This window comes from Vigna unguiculata, chromosome 10 (assembly GCF_037176805.1).
Source record: "Vigna unguiculata cultivar grain cowpea cultivar isolate G323 ecotype 2 chromosome 10, ASM3717680v1, whole genome shotgun sequence".
NCBI classification, from domain to species: domain Eukaryota; kingdom Viridiplantae; phylum Streptophyta; class Magnoliopsida; order Fabales; family Fabaceae; genus Vigna; species Vigna unguiculata.
In genome coordinates, this window is record NC_140801.1 from 9318023 (window position 1) to 9336306 (window position 18284).

Here is an 18284-nt window from a genome sequence, read left to right on the forward strand (position 1 = left end):
CATGGCTAAGAAAAGAACGAACCTCTCGCACAGAAGAGGGGTAAGGCAACTATGAAATAATTGAAATCTTGGCAGGGTCAACTTCCATGCCCTTACTCGAAATTATGTGCCCAAAAACTATGCCTAGTTCTACCATGAAATAACATTTCTCAAAATTGAGAACAAGGTTAGATTGGATGCACATATTCAAAACTTTGTCCAGACTGTCTACACATGCATCAAAGGAGGATCCATAAACAATAAAATCATCCATAAACACCTCTATGCAGTTTTCAAGAAAATCATTGAAAATGCTAAACATGCACCGCTGGAACGTGCCAGGGACATTGCATAGGCCGAAAGGCATCCTCCAAAGGAACAGGTGAATATGGTATTTTCCTGATCCTTAGGACCAATATGGATTTGAAAATAGCCAGAAAAACCATCAAAAAAATAGTAATGAGATTTACCTGCCAAGCGCTCAAGCATCTCGTCAATGAATGGCAGGGGGAAGTGGTCTTTCCTGGTCGCTTGATTCAGCCTCCTATAATCGATGCAAACTCTTCAGCTATTTTGCACCCTGATTGTGATCAATTCGTCCCTTTCATTTTTAACAACTGTGAGGCCTGTCTTCTTAGGAACCACATGGATAGGACTGACACACTGACTATCTGAAATGGGGTAGATGACCTCAACTTGTAGAAGCTTGGTCACCTCCTTCTCCATAACCTCTAGAATGACAGGGTTCAGTCGCCTCTATGGTTGTCTCACTAGTTTTGTTTCATCTTGCAACAATATCCTATGCATGCACATGGATGGGCTAATTCTAGGAATGTCAGCCAATGTCATCCCAATGGCTTTCTTGTGCTTCTTGAGCACTTCCAACAACCTCTGCTCTTGCTCATTAGTGGGGGAGGTAGAGATGATCACACGCAGTCTTTGCTTATCCTCCAAATAGACATACTTGAGGTTGTTTGGTAGGGGTTTCAACTCTGGAGTGTTGGATGCTAGCTGAATATCAAGAACCGGAGGGGAAGGAGAAATGGGTTCGACAACTTGTACCTCGACATAACAATCAGATGCATATATACTTCCTGCAACATGGTTAGTGCATTCTGACCGTGTAACATCAAAATCATATGGTACATCACCTAGAGAGTCAAACTCAGAATCAACATCAAAATCAAAATCATAATATGAATTAGAGTCAACACCAATGCATGCAAATTTAGACAATTCAGACACAGATGCATATTTCGTGCAATGTAAAGGGTGGAAATCAGAAATATGTCCATCAACAGCATCATCAATGATATCAACATGAAAAATAGAGTGATCCTAAAAAGGATGTTTGATGGCATCCAAAATATTAGAACGCACCACAATATCATCAAACTCCATGGACAAAGTACCTGCATGGACATCAATCTTGGTTCTTGCAGTTTTCAAAAATGGTCTGCCTAAAATGATTGGCGTAGAACCATGTGAAAATCTCTTGTCCATATCAAGAATGTAAAAATCAACAGGGAAAATCAATTCACCAACACGAACCAAAGCATCATCAACTAAAGCTACGGGATAGGCAACACTTCTATTTGCAAATTGAAGCACCACACCCGTAGGTTGTAGGTGTCCAAGAGAAAGAGAATTAAAAATAGATAGAGACATTACATTTATTGAAGCACCAAGATCGAGCATTGCATTTTCAAATTTATTGTTAGCTATGATGTAAGGTACAAAAAATGTACTTGGGTCCTTGCACATCTCAAGAATCCGAGGAATAGATTTACCTATCAGCATTGACACATTCCTTCCCATGTTGATATTCTCGTTTGCCTTTAGCCTCCTCTTGAGCATGCACAACTCCTTCCAGAACTTTACATATCTGGGAATTTGTTTAATGGCATCCAATAGAGGTATGTTCACATCCACCTTCCTGAATGTTTCTAAGATATCCTTGTCAACCTCTTCCATCTTCTTGCTTGGAATGGCTCTTGGAGGGAAAGGAAGAGTAATGGAAGGTGCAACAGTAAAGGTGAAAGGCGTAGGAGTCACACTAGATGTGGAAGGACCGATTGCATGAGCATCACGTTTTCTCTAAAGTGTGGCAGGGTCGACTTCCTTTTGAGAAGTGGAAACTTCAATCTTCTTCCTATATTTGAATGCGATAACACTCACATTTCTCGGATTTTCAACTGTATGTGATGGTAGCTTGTCAGAATTCTGAGCCTATGCTTGGTTTAGCTAAGTGGCCATCTGCCTCATTTAGTTTGTCAAACTCTGAATTGAAGCTCTAGTCTCTTGCTGGAATTGCATATTTTGAAGGGTCAATCTTGACTAAATCCTCCATTGAAGTAGAAGATGAAGGTGCAGCAGGAGTTGGGGTAGTAGCAGGGACAGGTGGAACTTGGGCTTCTTGTGGTGTAGGTGCAACTCTTTGTTGTTAGTGAGGAGGTGGCTGCACATTTTGAACCTGTTGGTTTTGCTGCTGTTGTTAGTTACCCTATCTCAAATTGGGATGATTTCTCCAACCTAGATTGTATTTATTGGTGGACAAATCATGGTTCTGTTGGTGTTGCTGGGACGGCCTATTGTTGAAAATTTTGGCAGCATAGGCTTGAGGAGTATCAGAAAGTCCAGAAGTCGTGGCCTATTGCAAGGCGGGGCAAGAATCTGTAAAATGATCAACCGAAATGCAAATGCCACAAACTCTTGTAGTAGAAGGTGCAACTCTTTGATTCGTAGCAAGTTGGTTGACTAACGTGGTAAGAGCATCAATCTTGGTCTCCAACTGCTTAGTGTATTCGGAAGCTCCTACATCATGAACTCCCCTAACAACAATGGCATCATTTCTTGGGCCAAATTGCTGAGAGTTAGATGTCATGTTCTCAATCAATTGCCTTGCTGCTTCTGGGGTTGAATTACCAAGAGCACCACCACTCCCAGCATCAATCATGCTTTTATCCATATGGTGCAAGCCTTCATAAAAATACTGAAGAAGTAGATGCTCAGATATCTGGTGGTGTGGGCAACTAGAACACAAATTCTTGAATCTCTCCCAATATTCATAGAGACTCTCCTCATATTGCTTCTTGATTCTAGAAATCTCCTTTCTTATGGATGTTGTTTTGGATGCAGGGAAGAATTTGGCTAAGAACATGACTTCATTATGCAATTAAGCGAAGCACACATCATTTAATCACACCCACTAATTAAGCATCTATGAAAACATTTAAAAACAACCCAAAAACATTAAGCATGATTCAAGTCTGTTTCAAATGAAAGAAGAGAGCCTTAACATTAAGCATACCTAAAATTTGTATTAAACAATAAAACATCAATTACAATGATAAAGAGCAATAGAAACAATAGAAAACAAGAATAGAACCTCAAGGTTTCATTACATTCTCATCAAACAATCAATACTCACAATTTAACTAGCCATGGAATGGGCTTACAACAGAAAAAAAAATAAAAATACATTATAAGTGTAAGGGAAGAAGGAACAAATATAATTCAGAGGAGAACATAGCTCCAAAATGTGATTCAGTGATAGGAAAATGAAAACCCTAAGTTGGGTTGTGCACCAATAGAAAAAAAATGTAGAAAACCTAAACCCTAAGAGTGGGTGTAGTTCCAACTTGAATAATAGTGTTGAATGTGAAAGAAAGCTTTCTTTACCCAAGATAAAGTGTCCAAGCCCAAAATTATTTCACAAAACCTTGAAAATAATCATAAAAGAAAATTAGACCAATTAAATCCGAATTAGTAAAATCCAAATTATTTACGGAATGCACCTGTTAAGGTGGTGTGGTACTTGGCTATAATACCTAGTTTGAAACAATTGTTTGCCATTAAAGACGATGTGAAGAACCTAAAATAGCACATCGATGGAAGAAAGTCTGATAATCTTCTTTGACACCCAGTTGATTCTCTAGAAAGTAAATTCTAAGAAACTTAAGACTTCTAGTATAAATACTTATGGGAACTTGATAACTGTCTAGCATTAGTAAAATTGCATATCATTTAGACATTTATCTTACGTAAGATCAATGTAAAAATCACTAAAACAAAAGAACTTGATAAGTGGAATTTAATATATTAGTGTTGTTTTTGCAGGAAATTTAAGGAATTTAAGAAGTTGGTGCTAAGCCCTAGAGTTTCAGCTCTGCTAGAAGAAATGAAATGAGAAGATCCAAAATATGAGCCTATGACTAACCAACGATATTGGAATTAAGCCACATTTTAGAAACCCTTCTCTGCAAGGAAACCTTGAGCTCCAAAATGGTAGTTGAGCATCAAGAGAAAACTCCCATGCAGGAGCAAGCTCCATGTTGATCACCAAGATGACTGCCCAAGCTTGGAAGCGAACCTGCTCATGAAAGAAACCTCCATGGTTGACCTACTTGGAATGTAGCTAGAGCAACACTTAGATTTTCTATAAATATAGAGCATGTCTCAGTTATTTAAATGTTGATTTTGTAAATCATTCTAGAGAGAGAAACTCCATAGTAAGTTAGGTTTATATTGTACATTTTTTGTAAGCTAGGGAAGGAGGAAAGCAAGTTCATGTTCTCATTGTATACATCATTATGATCAGCTAACTTCTTCTTGAGTTAGGATTGGATGTTGTTACTATATCAAAAAGATAAAGTTGTTGCTTTTTATGATGTCCACTATAACATCTCGACCGGATATTACAGATTTAAATAATAAAATAAAGAAATAAATAATAACTTCACTTATTGAAATATCATTTCCCAAAAACGCGGGAAATTAAAATATATATTAACTCCGAATTTATTCAAAAAATCCAGAATTTTAAACTTAATTAAAATACAAAAGTCTCATAATGTAAAAGTTTACAACTGATTCAAAAACATAATAAAAACTCTGAATAAAATCTCCCAAGCTAGCCCCGCTCCACTAGATCCACCTATAACATCATCTGCTCTCGTGTACCACATACACGATCATCACCAAACACAAGCAGATAGGGTGAGCTAACAATTATAATAATCATATATGCGAACATATATGTATATACATATATATATATATATATATATATATATATATATATATCACATTCATACCAAAGGAGTTCCATCCTTTGATTCCATGCCACATGGCCATCACTATGTTAAATGTGTTCTACGTCTTCTGATGAGTATCTCAAGATGTCTTGCTGTACACAACTAGTAGAGCACATGGGGAAACCATGCTACGAACCACACTTCGCAACGCCAGGTGGAGTTCCCAATATGAATAACATTCATAACGTCCTAAGACTACCAAACTCGTCAGCTCAATACTGAGGAGGGCAATCTAACTGGACCATCCGTACACGCCACAACGTGCACACTCACACCGGCAACACTCGCCAACCCAAGCCACAACTCAAGAGTTCGTCGTGTTCCGCCATCCCGAGCCATAACTCAGGAGATGTCATTTCGAGCCACAACTTAAGGAATGCCACGTGGTTAACCCCTATCCCGAGCCACAACTCAAGGGATACGTTTCAAGCCATAACTCAAGGAAGACCAGCAAACCGATTTTTAAGGTATCATCACAACATTGTAGAGCATGCACATCAACACAACATTTAAGTTGAAAAAACCAATTCACCCCCTCTTAGTTGTAAAGTATTGGCTCATCAATTCCAACCACTAGCACTAGAGTTGGTTAATCAAATAGATAATCGATTAGATCTTGAAAGATGGCCAATATTTCACAAATGTTTTCTAAAGGGGATTCAATTAATAGACCACCACCATTTGTTAGAGAAAACATTCTTTTATGGAAAATAAGAATGAAAATATATTTAGAATCCATTGACATGGGAGTTTGGGATGCAGTAATAAATGTACCATATATTCCTATGCATTCCATTGATAATGTACAGGTTTAAAAAGACTTCAACTTTTAGAGTGAGGATGAGAACAAGAAAGTGCATTATGATGTTAGAGCTAGATACATCCTCTCCTCAGCACTCACCATGGAGGAATTCTACAACGTTTTTACATGTAAGAATGCAGAAGAAATGTGGAAAACCTAGGAGAAAGTTCAATAAGGCATTGAAGAAACAAATTTGTGTATGATGGTTGATACAAAATCTTCTATCAGTAGTGTAAGTAGCTTCGAATCCATCGATGAAAGCTATGAAAGCAAATTTTACCAATTACTTGATGTATATAATGAATTTCATAAAGAAACTACAAAATTTCAATACTTGAATAATAGACATAAAGGCGAAAATAGGTGGCTTGAGAATAGATTAAAACAACTAGAATAAAAAAATGAAGAGTTGAAAACTAATCTAGAGAATATGGAAAAGAATCAAAATTGCAATTGCAAGGACATTATGATTAATTGTGAAATTTTTCCTAAACACTTAGAAATGATCAAATATCTAATGAGTACACTTACTAGATTCACTCTAGGAAAAAATAATTGGGATGCAATCCTAGGTTCTCAACAAAGTGTGTTGAATAGAGAAGGTATAGGTTCTGTAAAACATGCAAATCAACTAGGTAATTGATTAGAATCAAGAAAAGTCATTATAACATGAGCAAACCATCTTCTATTGTATGCTTCTATTGTTATGAGCTTGGTCATGCATCAAATAAATGCTATTTCAAGAAACATGGTGTTCCCGAAGGTAAATATAAATTGATACCTAAGAAGTCAAACGTTTTGTCTAACATGAAAGGACCCAACTACAAAGTGGGTACCTAGATGTATTTTACTTGTTTTTGCAGGGTTTATGAAAAGCCTAATAATCAAGGTGATATTCTTTCTACATTGTACAAGTAAAGATAAGTTTGAATCTTTCCCTACTTCAATAATGATATGAGTAAAACAACTTTTGATGATGTTTCTTAAGACACAAAAATTAATCTTTTACTGCCAAAAATATTTCTACAAATATAAATTTTGTTGTTGCATATATGTTGTTATTCTTCAGCATTGTAATGAATTAACCTTACTTGATTCTGCGTGTACATCATAAAAATCGGCATCAGAATTGAAAATTTTGCACAAAATCATCGATTACCTAATCACCGATCTCTGTGTTTATATGGTTTGAATTTTGACACTAATAAATTAGATTACTATTCTAATTGATTCATTTTTCCTAATACAAAATACTATATGAAAAACAAAGTTTTTATGAATCAAGTCTTTTTGGCAAAGTGATTGGGTCAATCCCTAATCATTTTTCAAAATTCCCTATCCCTTTAAAATCTAAATCTTGACAAGCTACATTAAGTTATTACCTATTTTTATTGTGTCATTTGAATTTTGTTACTTGTTGTTGTTAATCTTTCCCTCAACATTCATATGCTTCTAAAGAAGAAGACATTTGTTGTTGCCATTGCTAATGATAAGGATGGATCTCCACAAGACAAATTGTCTGATTGATTGGGGGGGAGTTTCACACTACTTTAATACAAATTTGCTAAAGAAATATGGTGAGCACAACTTGTTTAGTATCATTCATCTTGATTTCGACAATCCATCTTTTGGATCTATTGCTTGCTTGTTCACCAAAAAAAAAAAGGGGGGGGGGGGGGGGGGGGGAAGAACCATGACTTTCACATACTAAACATAATTTGCTTTAGTAAAATGTGAATTTTTCATTTTTCTACATAAAACAATCAATTAGATAATGGATTAAAATCCTATTTTCTCTACATTCTTGTGATTATGTTTTTGTTCTATGATAATCATTTATGCCAAGTTCCAAATCAACTAACCTTCTGCTAAATTGGTCATGATGCTTTGATAAACCATCTCTCACTAAGACTCTTTACATTACAATCTTTGAAAATCTATGATGAGAAAGTGACTATAGGTGTTAGGTGTTTGTTCCTAGGGGGAGTAACCATGCATATATATTTTAGGATAAAGTTTTTTCATCTATGATTGATTGTACATTGAGCTAATATGATACAATTTGTTGTATTTGGTTTGGCCCATTAAGTCGATGATGATCTTTTCTTGGTACTTGATTGAACAATGTTGCTTGAACTTTGATATTTTATTTTCTCCTATCTGCATCTGCTGCATTTTACTTTGATACCATATTATATAATGAAATGCATTCCATAGGTATGACATTCTATGCTTCCAATTTCTTTTTCATCATTTTAGTGGGTTTCAAATTAAGGGAGCAAAGGTAACCCATGGTTTTGAATGCTTTTGTAATGCTTTGGTAGGATTGATTGGATATTACACCATATTTGGTTGTATAATGCATTGTGATTGCCAATTTTTTTTATTTTTCTCTCCTCATTTTTAACCCTACTTTTGATCATGTCCAAAGGGGAAGAAAACTTTTGTTGTTGTATGCAGGTTTGGCCATCATATAAAAATGGGTAGATTGTTGTTACTATATCAAAGAAGATAAAATTGTGGTTTTTGATGATGTCCACATGAAAAGAATGGCTTAGAATAGGTAGATCTTAATAGGATATAAATATGTGTCTAGATATGTTGTATTGCATAGGCTTCTAGGTCGGGATCTTCTTAGGAAGTTGTTCCAGCACTTCCACTATCTGCCTACTCTTTACGAACAACAAACTCTTTGCGATTTCCTTAAATTTATGGGGCTCTTCTGTCAACTAAAATGGAAACGTTGACTTACATCGTCGTCATAAAAGTATGACCTACCAGCCTCGGTGATGAGTGCGTATTTTTGCCCTCATTCAGTGTTTAATTCTGGATATTTAATTGAATTTATGTGCTTAAAGAGTGATTTAATTGATAATTGATAATTTATGTGCTTGTTTGACAAAAATGTGTTAAAAATTGATTTTTAGTTGCATAAATTATTTTTGGATATTTTAACGTTTGTTGATGCAGCTGAAGTTAAGATTAAGCTTATTTAAAGGTGGGAAAATAAATTGATTGAAATTACAAAACACCTTTTAATAAGGCTGAAATTAACAAGGAGAACGAAACCAGCGATGCACTCGCCTGCATTAAGTCCGGCCACCACAGTTCAGTTTTCTTCTTCTCGCACGACAGTAGCGACCACGCGAAAACGAGAGCAGTTCACAAGGAGAACGAAACCAGCGATGCACTCGCATGTTCACGCATCTACACCGTAGCCTCGCCGGAAAAATGTTGTCAGCCTGGTTGGAGGTGCAGTTCGAAATCTCCATCAAGGATAGGGGCAGCAAACCCTAATTCTGGAGAGAGAAGATCTGCCACGTGTCAGTCTGCTATTGTACAGTCAAATTGGTCAAAGTTGGTCAAACAGTCAACTCTGGTCAAATATTCAAATTTGGTCAAAGACTGGTCAAATAAGAGGGCTTTAACTGCAAATATTGATATTCTTGGATGTCTCTGCAAAATTGGACTATTGGATTAAAAATGGGCTATTTAGAAAATTAATACAAATATTATTTGGTGATAATTTATCAGATATCTTTAAATAATTAATTTATTTAATTATATCATAAATTATTAACCAAACTATATTTGTCAATTAGTTTAGATCTCTCCAAATATCTTTGAATATTTATCTTTATCTTTATTTTAAAAGATATTTGAGAGATTTTAGCAACCGAAAAGCCTAGTCCAATTCCTATATAAAGAGACCAGGGAGAAGCAGAAGGACACAAGCTCGGCACGTCGGAATTGAGGAACCCTTAGGGGGGCCTAATTTCTTTCTCTCTCTTTTCTTCTCTTTATTCTTCTTTTATTTCTTTCGTATTTCATGGAGTGCTAAACTTCTTGGGTTGATTCCAATGTAATTTCATTATGGATTCTGATGTTAGAATGAAATAATTTCTTTATTCTTTTTATTATTGTTGAGGTTTTAATTCATCTATGTCTTTTATCTTTGAATCACGTAAAAATAAATTATTTTAAATCTATATGCATGTTGATCATATGAGTCAAAGGGTTTTTAAATTGAATTGAGACTTTACTTTGATTTTATTTAGAAACTTTCATATGATTAAATGAGTTTTTATCAATAATTGAGACTTTACTTTGGTAAAGGTATTTACTCTAACTACAATTAATTGAGACTTTACTTTGATTAATTAAGCTTTTTATTTGGTGAGGAGATAAAAGAATAGACATGCTTAGGCATAGTAAATTTGATTGAGACTGTACTTTGGTTGAATTTACTATGGATAATCTAAAAGTTCTCACTTTTAATTGAGACTGTACTTTGGTTAAAAGTGAGAACGCCAACAAATTAATTGAGACTTTACATTGATTAATTTGTAAATCTATAACAATAATTAATTGAGCAATAATCTTTAGATAACCGATGATGAATCTATTTTGAAAAAGCAATAGAATCAATCTATTTTCTTTACTATTGTTTTTATTTCTTTTTATCTTTTAAATTTTATTTCTATCTTTGTTTATCTTAATCCCTTATATTTTTATTATTTTATTTGACTAACTCTTTTGTATAAAATTTATAAGAACTAATTTGTTAAAAGTCAATTATGTGTTCGTTGGGAGACGACTTAGGGTTGACTTAACCCATACAAATATTTTGGCTACTTTTTAACAATACTGAAGTTGTTATAGATAAGTAGTATTAATTTGATCGCTTGACGACAACGTTATCAAATTTGGCGCCGTTGTCGGGGAACACGATTAAAATTTTTATCATTTTAGTTCTTATTTTTATTTTTTTTCTTTTTTTGTTTATCACTAACATTTTTTATCTCAATTTTTTTTTCTAACATTTATTTTGTTTTCTTTAGTTATTTTTTTTAGTTACTTTATTTATTTATTTTTTAAGCATAATTTTTGTTTGAGGAATTTTGTTGGGAAATTTGTGAAACTAGTTGGGAAACACTTTGGTTAAGGAAAGATAAGGTACTTCTGAGACGCACCTCTCTTTCCTGGAAGTCTACTCAACAAGCTTTCAACTTATTTCTTTTCAGAAAACCTCTTTCAAAAATGCAAAATAATTTTTCACACGAAAGTAATCAACAATGTAGTTTTCAAATGGATTATAATTCCTATCCACAGCAACCACGTGATTTTCAGCAACAAATTGTCACACCTACTTCTGCACCTGATATAAGTGGGTTAACTTTACGACAATTTAATGATATATATCCTAGATCATCTTTTTTGGGATATGAGCAACAACCATATTCTGAGTGTCCACCTCAGCAACCATATGTTCCAAATAGTTTTCAGCAACAATATGTACCACCACAACAATATGTAACACCTATAGGGAAGTTATGATATTAATGGGTGAAGTTATAGAGAAATTAGAGTCCATGGATGAAAGGTTGCGAGTTGATCAACGATGCAGAAATATTGAGCAAGAGTGGTATGAAAATAAGCAAATAATGTCTGATATGTTGAGGGATGCAAGTAAGAACAACTTCATAGAATTACTTGTAACTGTTAATACCACCCCTCAACCCCATCAAAGATTTCCTGAAAATCCAGATTTTAACGAACTTCGTCATGAAATCAAAGATGTGCTTCTGAAGTTGGCCATCAAAGCTGAACAAATGTCTGAAGATTTGAGTCAGCTAATGAATGATGCAATGAGAAAGGTCACTTTGGAAGATATGATGAATATGATGATTGAAATGATGAAGATGAATCAGACAGATCAGAAAGAGATGATGAATGTCGCCACACAAAGCTTGCAGAGTCAGTCTGAAAAATCAATAGCGGAATCACATCACATTGATATATCTACTGATGGATATAATGATTTTCATAGTAATATGTCTACTGATGGACATATTTTGAATGTTGCTAAAGTTGATGAAGAAATTAAAGATTCTCACACAAACATATCTACTGATGGATATGTTGATGCTGCTCAATGCGAATATAAAATTGTACCCGTTGATGAGGATATGAGTACAAATGATCATTTTCAAGAGCAAAATTGTGAGGATAATACAATAGAGGAACCAAGTGCAGTTGAAGAGCCAACAGTATTCGAAGATGCAGCTGAAGCATCTACTATTGCAACTGACTTGGTTAATGATGAAGTAGTAGAGTCAACAACACCAGGTGAAAATTTTTGCTCAGAAGATGAGATTATAAGGATTACTGATGATCTACTTAACCATCTGAATGCACCTGATGATGCTCAAGTTGAGTTGAAGCCACACACTCCACACATCAAGTTTGTTGATGTGAATGATGCAAATAAGTTTTCAGTGGTTATCTTTGTTGACATTGCTGCAGAAAAAGAAGAAAGGTTGCTGCAACAGGTAAAAAGCATAGATTCAAATTCTTTTGAAATCATTGTTGATAGAAAAGTTAATTTGCATGCATGCTTGTTTTCTGTTTCTATTTTTAATTTTAAAAATATTAAAAAAAATTCAAAAATATGTGTTTTTTGTTTTCTTTAATAAAATTGTACAAGCTGACTTGTACTTTATAAAATTAAAGAAAATAAATTGACATATGGCTAGATTAAGCCAATAGTCACAAGATTTTTCATTTCCTCCCCAAAATAAGTCCATCAAGGATATTTTTTTTGAAATAAGTAAGGGGGAGACAAACTGTAGGTAGAATTTTTCTTTTTTCTGTTTTTCAATTTTTTTTTGTTTTTGTTTTCATTTTAAAAGAAAAAAAAATTTGTGATTTCTTTTTGAGAAAATTGTGAAAGTATTAACCCTTTACTAAGTGAAACTTTTAAACACTATGTCTCATAAGAAATCCACAAAAGTATTGACATTGGATTTTTAAGATTTGATTCAATAATTGGGATGATCATAATTCTGGAAAAATAAAAGTCATGTTGATATGAGTGGATTGTTTCTACGATTTGCTAATTGAGTTGATTTGAGAATTTCTTGATTAAATCTTTTATGAAAGAATTTGACCTTGTGAGTCTTGAGCCTTAATGTAAAGGATGAACTGCCATATGTCATTCCTATTTTTTTTTCTTAAGGGACTTGCTTATGTTTGTTTATACTCAAATGTTTAGCTTGACTCTTTTGTTTTTCATCTTAGGTGAATATGCATGTTTTGATATGACTGAGGCATTTCTTATTTTTAGCTACTTGGCCAAATAAGCCCACCTTGATATTAATCCATTGGTAGCCCCTTTGAGTTTTTAAACCTCTTTTTCTTGTTTTAAGCCTATTGCATAACCTTGAAAAGAAAAAGACCATATTCTACCTTAGGAAGAAAGAAGGAGCTAATGGATTGTGTTCAGGAATGGTTGAGGAATAAACTGTGTGGGTGAGTACCTCACCCACAAATTAATAAAAGTGGCAAAAGGAAAAATTGTTGATGAAAAAGTGTTGAAATAATTGCTTTCTAAAAAAAAGAGAGAGCAACAAGCAATAAACGAAAAAGAGTTGTTTTTGAAATTATGCTCCATTATTCTTTCTATATTTTAATTTCAAAAACCCAAAAATCCAAAAATCTTTCCTACCTTTGCCTTGGCCTCATTATAACATGTGAAAAATCCTCATGATCTTTGAATGCATAATTTTCTAAAAGTTTATGAATATTAGAGTCTTGTTAAGTATTAGGAGTGTTTACTTGCATGGGTATTTTGAGTGAAAACACAAGTCAAAACACTTGAGAGAATTTTGGTGAGAAAATACACATTTAACTCAAGTGTTTTCTTTCATAATTGATTGTCTTGTGAATTCAAAAGATTAACTCATGTGTGAAAAATAGAATATTTCCGTTTGTTTATGCATGGTAACTTGATTTCTAGAATATTGATTTGTCTCAAGTAAGGTTAATTCCTTTAATCCAGTGTTGATGTGAAATAAAATACCTCAGAAAAATTTTGAAATTGCTTAATTTTTCCCAGGAGTGCAAAAAGATAAGTGTGTGGTCACTCGGTCATAGTAACCTTGAAGAACTCATCCTTAAACCTCTTAAAAGATTTGGAGTATTTGTAGAAAATGCACGAGTTCGACCTCCCCACCAAAGACAACTACTTAATCAACCCCTCTGGTCGAGTAACATAAAAGTAAAACAAAAAAAGTCTATAGAGCAAGAGACAAGTATAAGGCTTGACAAATAAGCCAGAATGCTTGGAAACCACCCAAGTATTGGGATGAAGCTGCGTATGAGCGACATTCAAAAGATGGAAGACACCCTTGGTGAAATCAAAAAGAGACATACAAAAAAGGTTAAATGCATGTAAAAAAAAAACTCCTTCTCATCCCCTTCACGACTATCGCATACACTATCTATAGCGCTCACCACCAAGTAAAAAACGTATATACTATTGAGCTAGGTAGTCAGCAGTCTCAACCATCAAAATTTAGAGGTCGTAAGTAGAACCTCTTCAAGAACTCACTCATACTCACGTTTCTGGAAGGAAACTCTTAGTGTGATCCTCAAGCAGATCTTCCCTATGCTCCCTGGTGACTTTCATAGTCACCACTGTAACGTCCCTATTGAAAATTACTTAAAAAAATGAATTATAGTTCAAATTCAAACGTCATAATTTATTATTCTCAATCGCGGGAAATTTAAATTTCCTACAATGCGCTCAAAATCCAAATCAACAAAATCCATAAAAACCTAATGGTTATACAAGTTTCCAGAAAATAACTGAATGAAAACTAAAATCGTAAATAAACATAATATAAAATCTCATGCTAGCCTTTCTTTGTCTCTAGGCATCACCAGCATCACTTAGAATATCATATGCTCCCATATGACAAATCACATGATCATCGCCAAACATAAACAGAAAGGGTGACCTCAAAAACAAATAAACATATAATTTGATAAAATAAAGATTTACCCAAACTACTTTATTTCAGTTAATTCTTGGCCAAGATCCTTACTACCCCTAGATTTTCCAACATACAACTCATACCATCACTTAACCATTGACCCAGGATATAACATGCGTCCACGAACCTGCCCGCTCATGGTCTTGTCTCTACGAACCTCCCTGCTCATAGTCGAACTCTACAAACTTCCCTGCCCATAGTCCAACACACGTGATCCAACAACTATGAATGTCTCCGCTCGCAGCAACCCTCAAGTGTGAGCACGGAATATACGAACCTACCTGCTCATATCCTCACACGAGAGCATCATAATTTGAAACTCCCCGCTCATATTCTCACATGTTCACCACCAACCATGAACCTACTGGTCATGACATAAACAAGCATCTCTTGGTCCAAGTCTCACATCACACCATACAAAACACAATAAAGAAAAGTTTATTGCCTTCAACGCTATCGCCTAGCGCTGCCAAAGAGCCACCAGGCGATATCCCTACACAAACTGACTAGCGAAACACTCTCGCCGCCAGGCGCTAGGATCCATCTAGACTCACTATCCTAGATGCTATCGCCTGACGGATTACACCTCACTACTAGGCGCCACGCGTTCCAGGGACATCACTGATAGTCCTATTGCCTGGCGACCACTTCTTTGTTGCTAGGCGTTATACCAGTACTGTACCAGCTACTGTTTTAGCACCCAAAACAGTTTATAACTTAATCCAAATACGTCCAAATACAAGAACATACCTCACCCACTGATTTCCTAATTCCAGATCCTCCTTCTAGTGGCACACCACATATACTTTAACCTTCATATATTTTCAAGCATCATTTTATTCGTTTAACTCAATCCCAACCTTGAAATTGCACACCACAAAGTTATAATCCACATGCCACACACAACAGAATAAATTCCTACCTGCACGTTTAGTTCATTTACAACAGCATATACTTACTCACTTTTTATCATTTCTATCCATTCTTCAAGTTATATATCCAAAGTCACAAATTTCCCTACATTACTACACCTAAATTCTCAACATTTCCTATTCAATTATTGTACATCTTTTTCTCCTTATATCCAGCTAATTAGACCACCAGTGTAGACTCACTACTAATTACCACATCACTACTTCTTACATGGACACATTCACAATTAATCCTTGGGCATTATTCCTTCCAATTTTATCAACATAATTTCTATTCCAATTCACTCCCATAAACCTTTCTCCCAGCCAACCAATTAAATTCCCAGAACTACATCTGCACTCCATCGTCGCTTGGAGGCAAACAAGGTGCCGCCAGGCGATATCTCAGTACCTGGGCAACCCCAGTTTTTTGCACCTGCGAGGAACTCAATTTTTTTCCCCAGAAATTGGTCCAGCTGCCAATTGCACCCAAAAAAACACCAATTCACTTATAATTTATTGAACCCAATGCACAAATTATTTCTACGATTCACACAACCTCTAAGCTCTATAATTCAAATTCCCAATCACCCCCTTCCAAGAACCCTAATGTGTATTCATGGTTAAACATGCATGAGTTCTCCAAAGTGTCTCCACACACCCTAATTCCATTAATTTTATAGCATTAATCATCCAACATAATGTACACAAACCAATTCCAGAAGTCGTAATGACTCCTGCACCAAACAACACAAATAATAGTCCAAAATAACGTCGCGTCGCCTAGCGGAAATTTATAGCCGCCAGGTGTTTCGTATCAGAACCTAAAAATCTAGGTCAAAAGTGGATGAGTCGGTTGGAGGGCCCTCAACGCCGCTAGGCGGTTTCTGGGCAGAAAATCATAAACTTACGGAAAACACCGCGAAATAAACTAGATTTCATGAATTGAATCATGGCAAGGCACATTAATTACTACATGAATAATACATATAGAAGCAAGTCCCCTTACTTGGTTTCCTTGCTCATGATTTGCAAAAATTCCTAGATTGATTGGCTCCAATTTGTCGTAGCTTTTGCTTTCCTTTCCAATAATCCTTTTTAGTCTTCACCTCTTTCTCTTTCTAGGTACCAAAATAGGTACTCCAAAGCCTCACTTTCAATCTCACTGTAAATTTCCTATAACTCTCTTGTAACCTCCTCTTTAATTCATTAATCAATAGAGTAATTAGCCAAAAACGAAAAGGGCATTAAGTTCATATTAATGACCATCAAATGTTATTATAAGTGATTACTTAACCCTTCCAATTGCACTCGTTGACGACAACTAGGGTTCCTGACCCTTCTCATTCATACCAAAAGATAATTTTAGCAAAAAGGAACCTTATTTCGCACAAACCAAGGTTTGAACACACCACCACGCAATTTACCAAGCCAATGCACAACCATTCAACCAATTCATGTTTCATGATAATTCTTACTCATCTAAGAATATAATATCACGCATCATGGTCAAACACATTATTAAAATAACAAAACAATTAAATAAGCATACTAATAACATACATAAGACTTGAACCTAAGTCCTTTCAACATGACGAAATACACCCAACCACTTAGGTTAGTATTATTCCACATCATAACTCTCTGCATTAAATGCCATAAATATTCCTTACTCTCCTTTATATTAAATAATTATTTATTTAATTTACTCTAGTCCTACAACCCTTGTAAGACCCAGGAAAAATAATTATATTTGTAAGGTGGTAATTCGGCGTGAGGAATAATAATTTTTAAATTTATACATAATGACATAAACAAAACTGAAGTAGAACATTATACTTTAAACATTGTTTTATAATTGTTTGGAAGTGCTTATGTGTGCTTTTGGGTATGACTTATGTTTTGTAATGACCTATAATGTATTTAGCATGTTTAGAATTTTATGTTTCTTAAAGGCATTAAATGTATGGATATTATTGTATGTTTTTGTGTGTGGGTTGATAAAAAAATGGGATAATTGATATGGTTGGAGGGTTGGTCTAGAACCTAGAGACTATGTATTCGAATCCTGGCAAGAGCAAAAGGCAGAAATAGAGGCAGATTCATTGCATCTAGACACAAGCATAAGATATTAAGTTGAAATTAAGGTGATTTATGTGGGCAAAAAAAATAAAAATTAACATTGGAACGGGGAGAGAAAAGTATGGGTCAACTTGATTGTGTGCAAAGCCATGATTGCAAATTGGTTCATGGAATGAGGAAGTGTGTATTCTTGATTGCTTTAATGTGATGTCTAAGTTTTATGGAGGAATCCATGGGGAAATGCATTTTTGTTGTAAGGGGAACTAATCTTGTTTGATTGGTGAATCATGGGTTCTTGTTTTTTTCTTTTTTGTTTGTTGAGATGTAAGGGGGGATGGTGTTATTTTTCTTTTTGGTGAAATTGAACGTGATCTTTATAATTAACATTATCATGTTTTTATTTTAGTTTATTTTTAGGTTTATTATTATTATTATTCTATTTTTGGATTTTATTTGATATTTCAGGTTTTATTCAATAAAAGTGGAAAATATAAATATGTGGAATATATTTTGCAAATAAAGTGAAATCTCATAGATTTGTGAAGATTATCAACATAATGAGTGGAATATTTAATAG

General features: G+C 34.6%; 1 protein-coding gene and 1 non-coding gene across 2 annotated transcripts; one reads left to right on the forward strand and one right to left on the reverse strand.

Annotated features, from left to right (window-relative positions):
* Window positions 1-735: 735 nt before the first annotated feature.
* On the reverse strand, window positions 736-1953 carry LOC146882098 (uncharacterized). Its single transcript, XM_085667272.1, has 3 exons — window positions 1728-1953; window positions 1360-1550; window positions 736-1317 (listed from the first exon to the last, which is right to left on the reverse strand). Exons 1-3 carry the CDS (start codon window positions 1951-1953, stop codon window positions 736-738), a joined length of 999 nt encoding a protein of 332 aa, XP_085523398.1.
* A 1040-nt stretch (window positions 1954-2993) lies between these two features.
* Window positions 2994-3101, forward strand: LOC114167987 (small nucleolar RNA R71). Its single transcript, XR_003600586.2, has one exon. It is a non-coding gene; the product is annotated as a small nucleolar RNA R71 (small nucleolar RNA).
* Window positions 3102-18284: the final 15183 nt, after the last annotated feature.

What these genes read in the sequence shown, in the direction of transcription:
- LOC146882098 (XM_085667272.1), bottom strand. Translation starts at nt 1,953, where the DNA reads ATGGAAGAGGTTGACAAGGATATCTTAGAAACATTCAGGAAGGTGGAT. An exon ending in TGAGATGTGCAAGGACCCAA is followed by an intron (nt 1,551 to 1,727) that starts GTACATTTTTTG and finishes CCTATCCCGTAG; the next exon opens with CTTTAGTTGATGATGCTTTG. An exon ending in TGGAGTTTGATGATATTGTG is followed by an intron (nt 1,318 to 1,359) that starts GTGCGTTCTAAT and finishes CATCCTTTTTAG; the next exon opens with GATCACTCTATTTTTCATGT.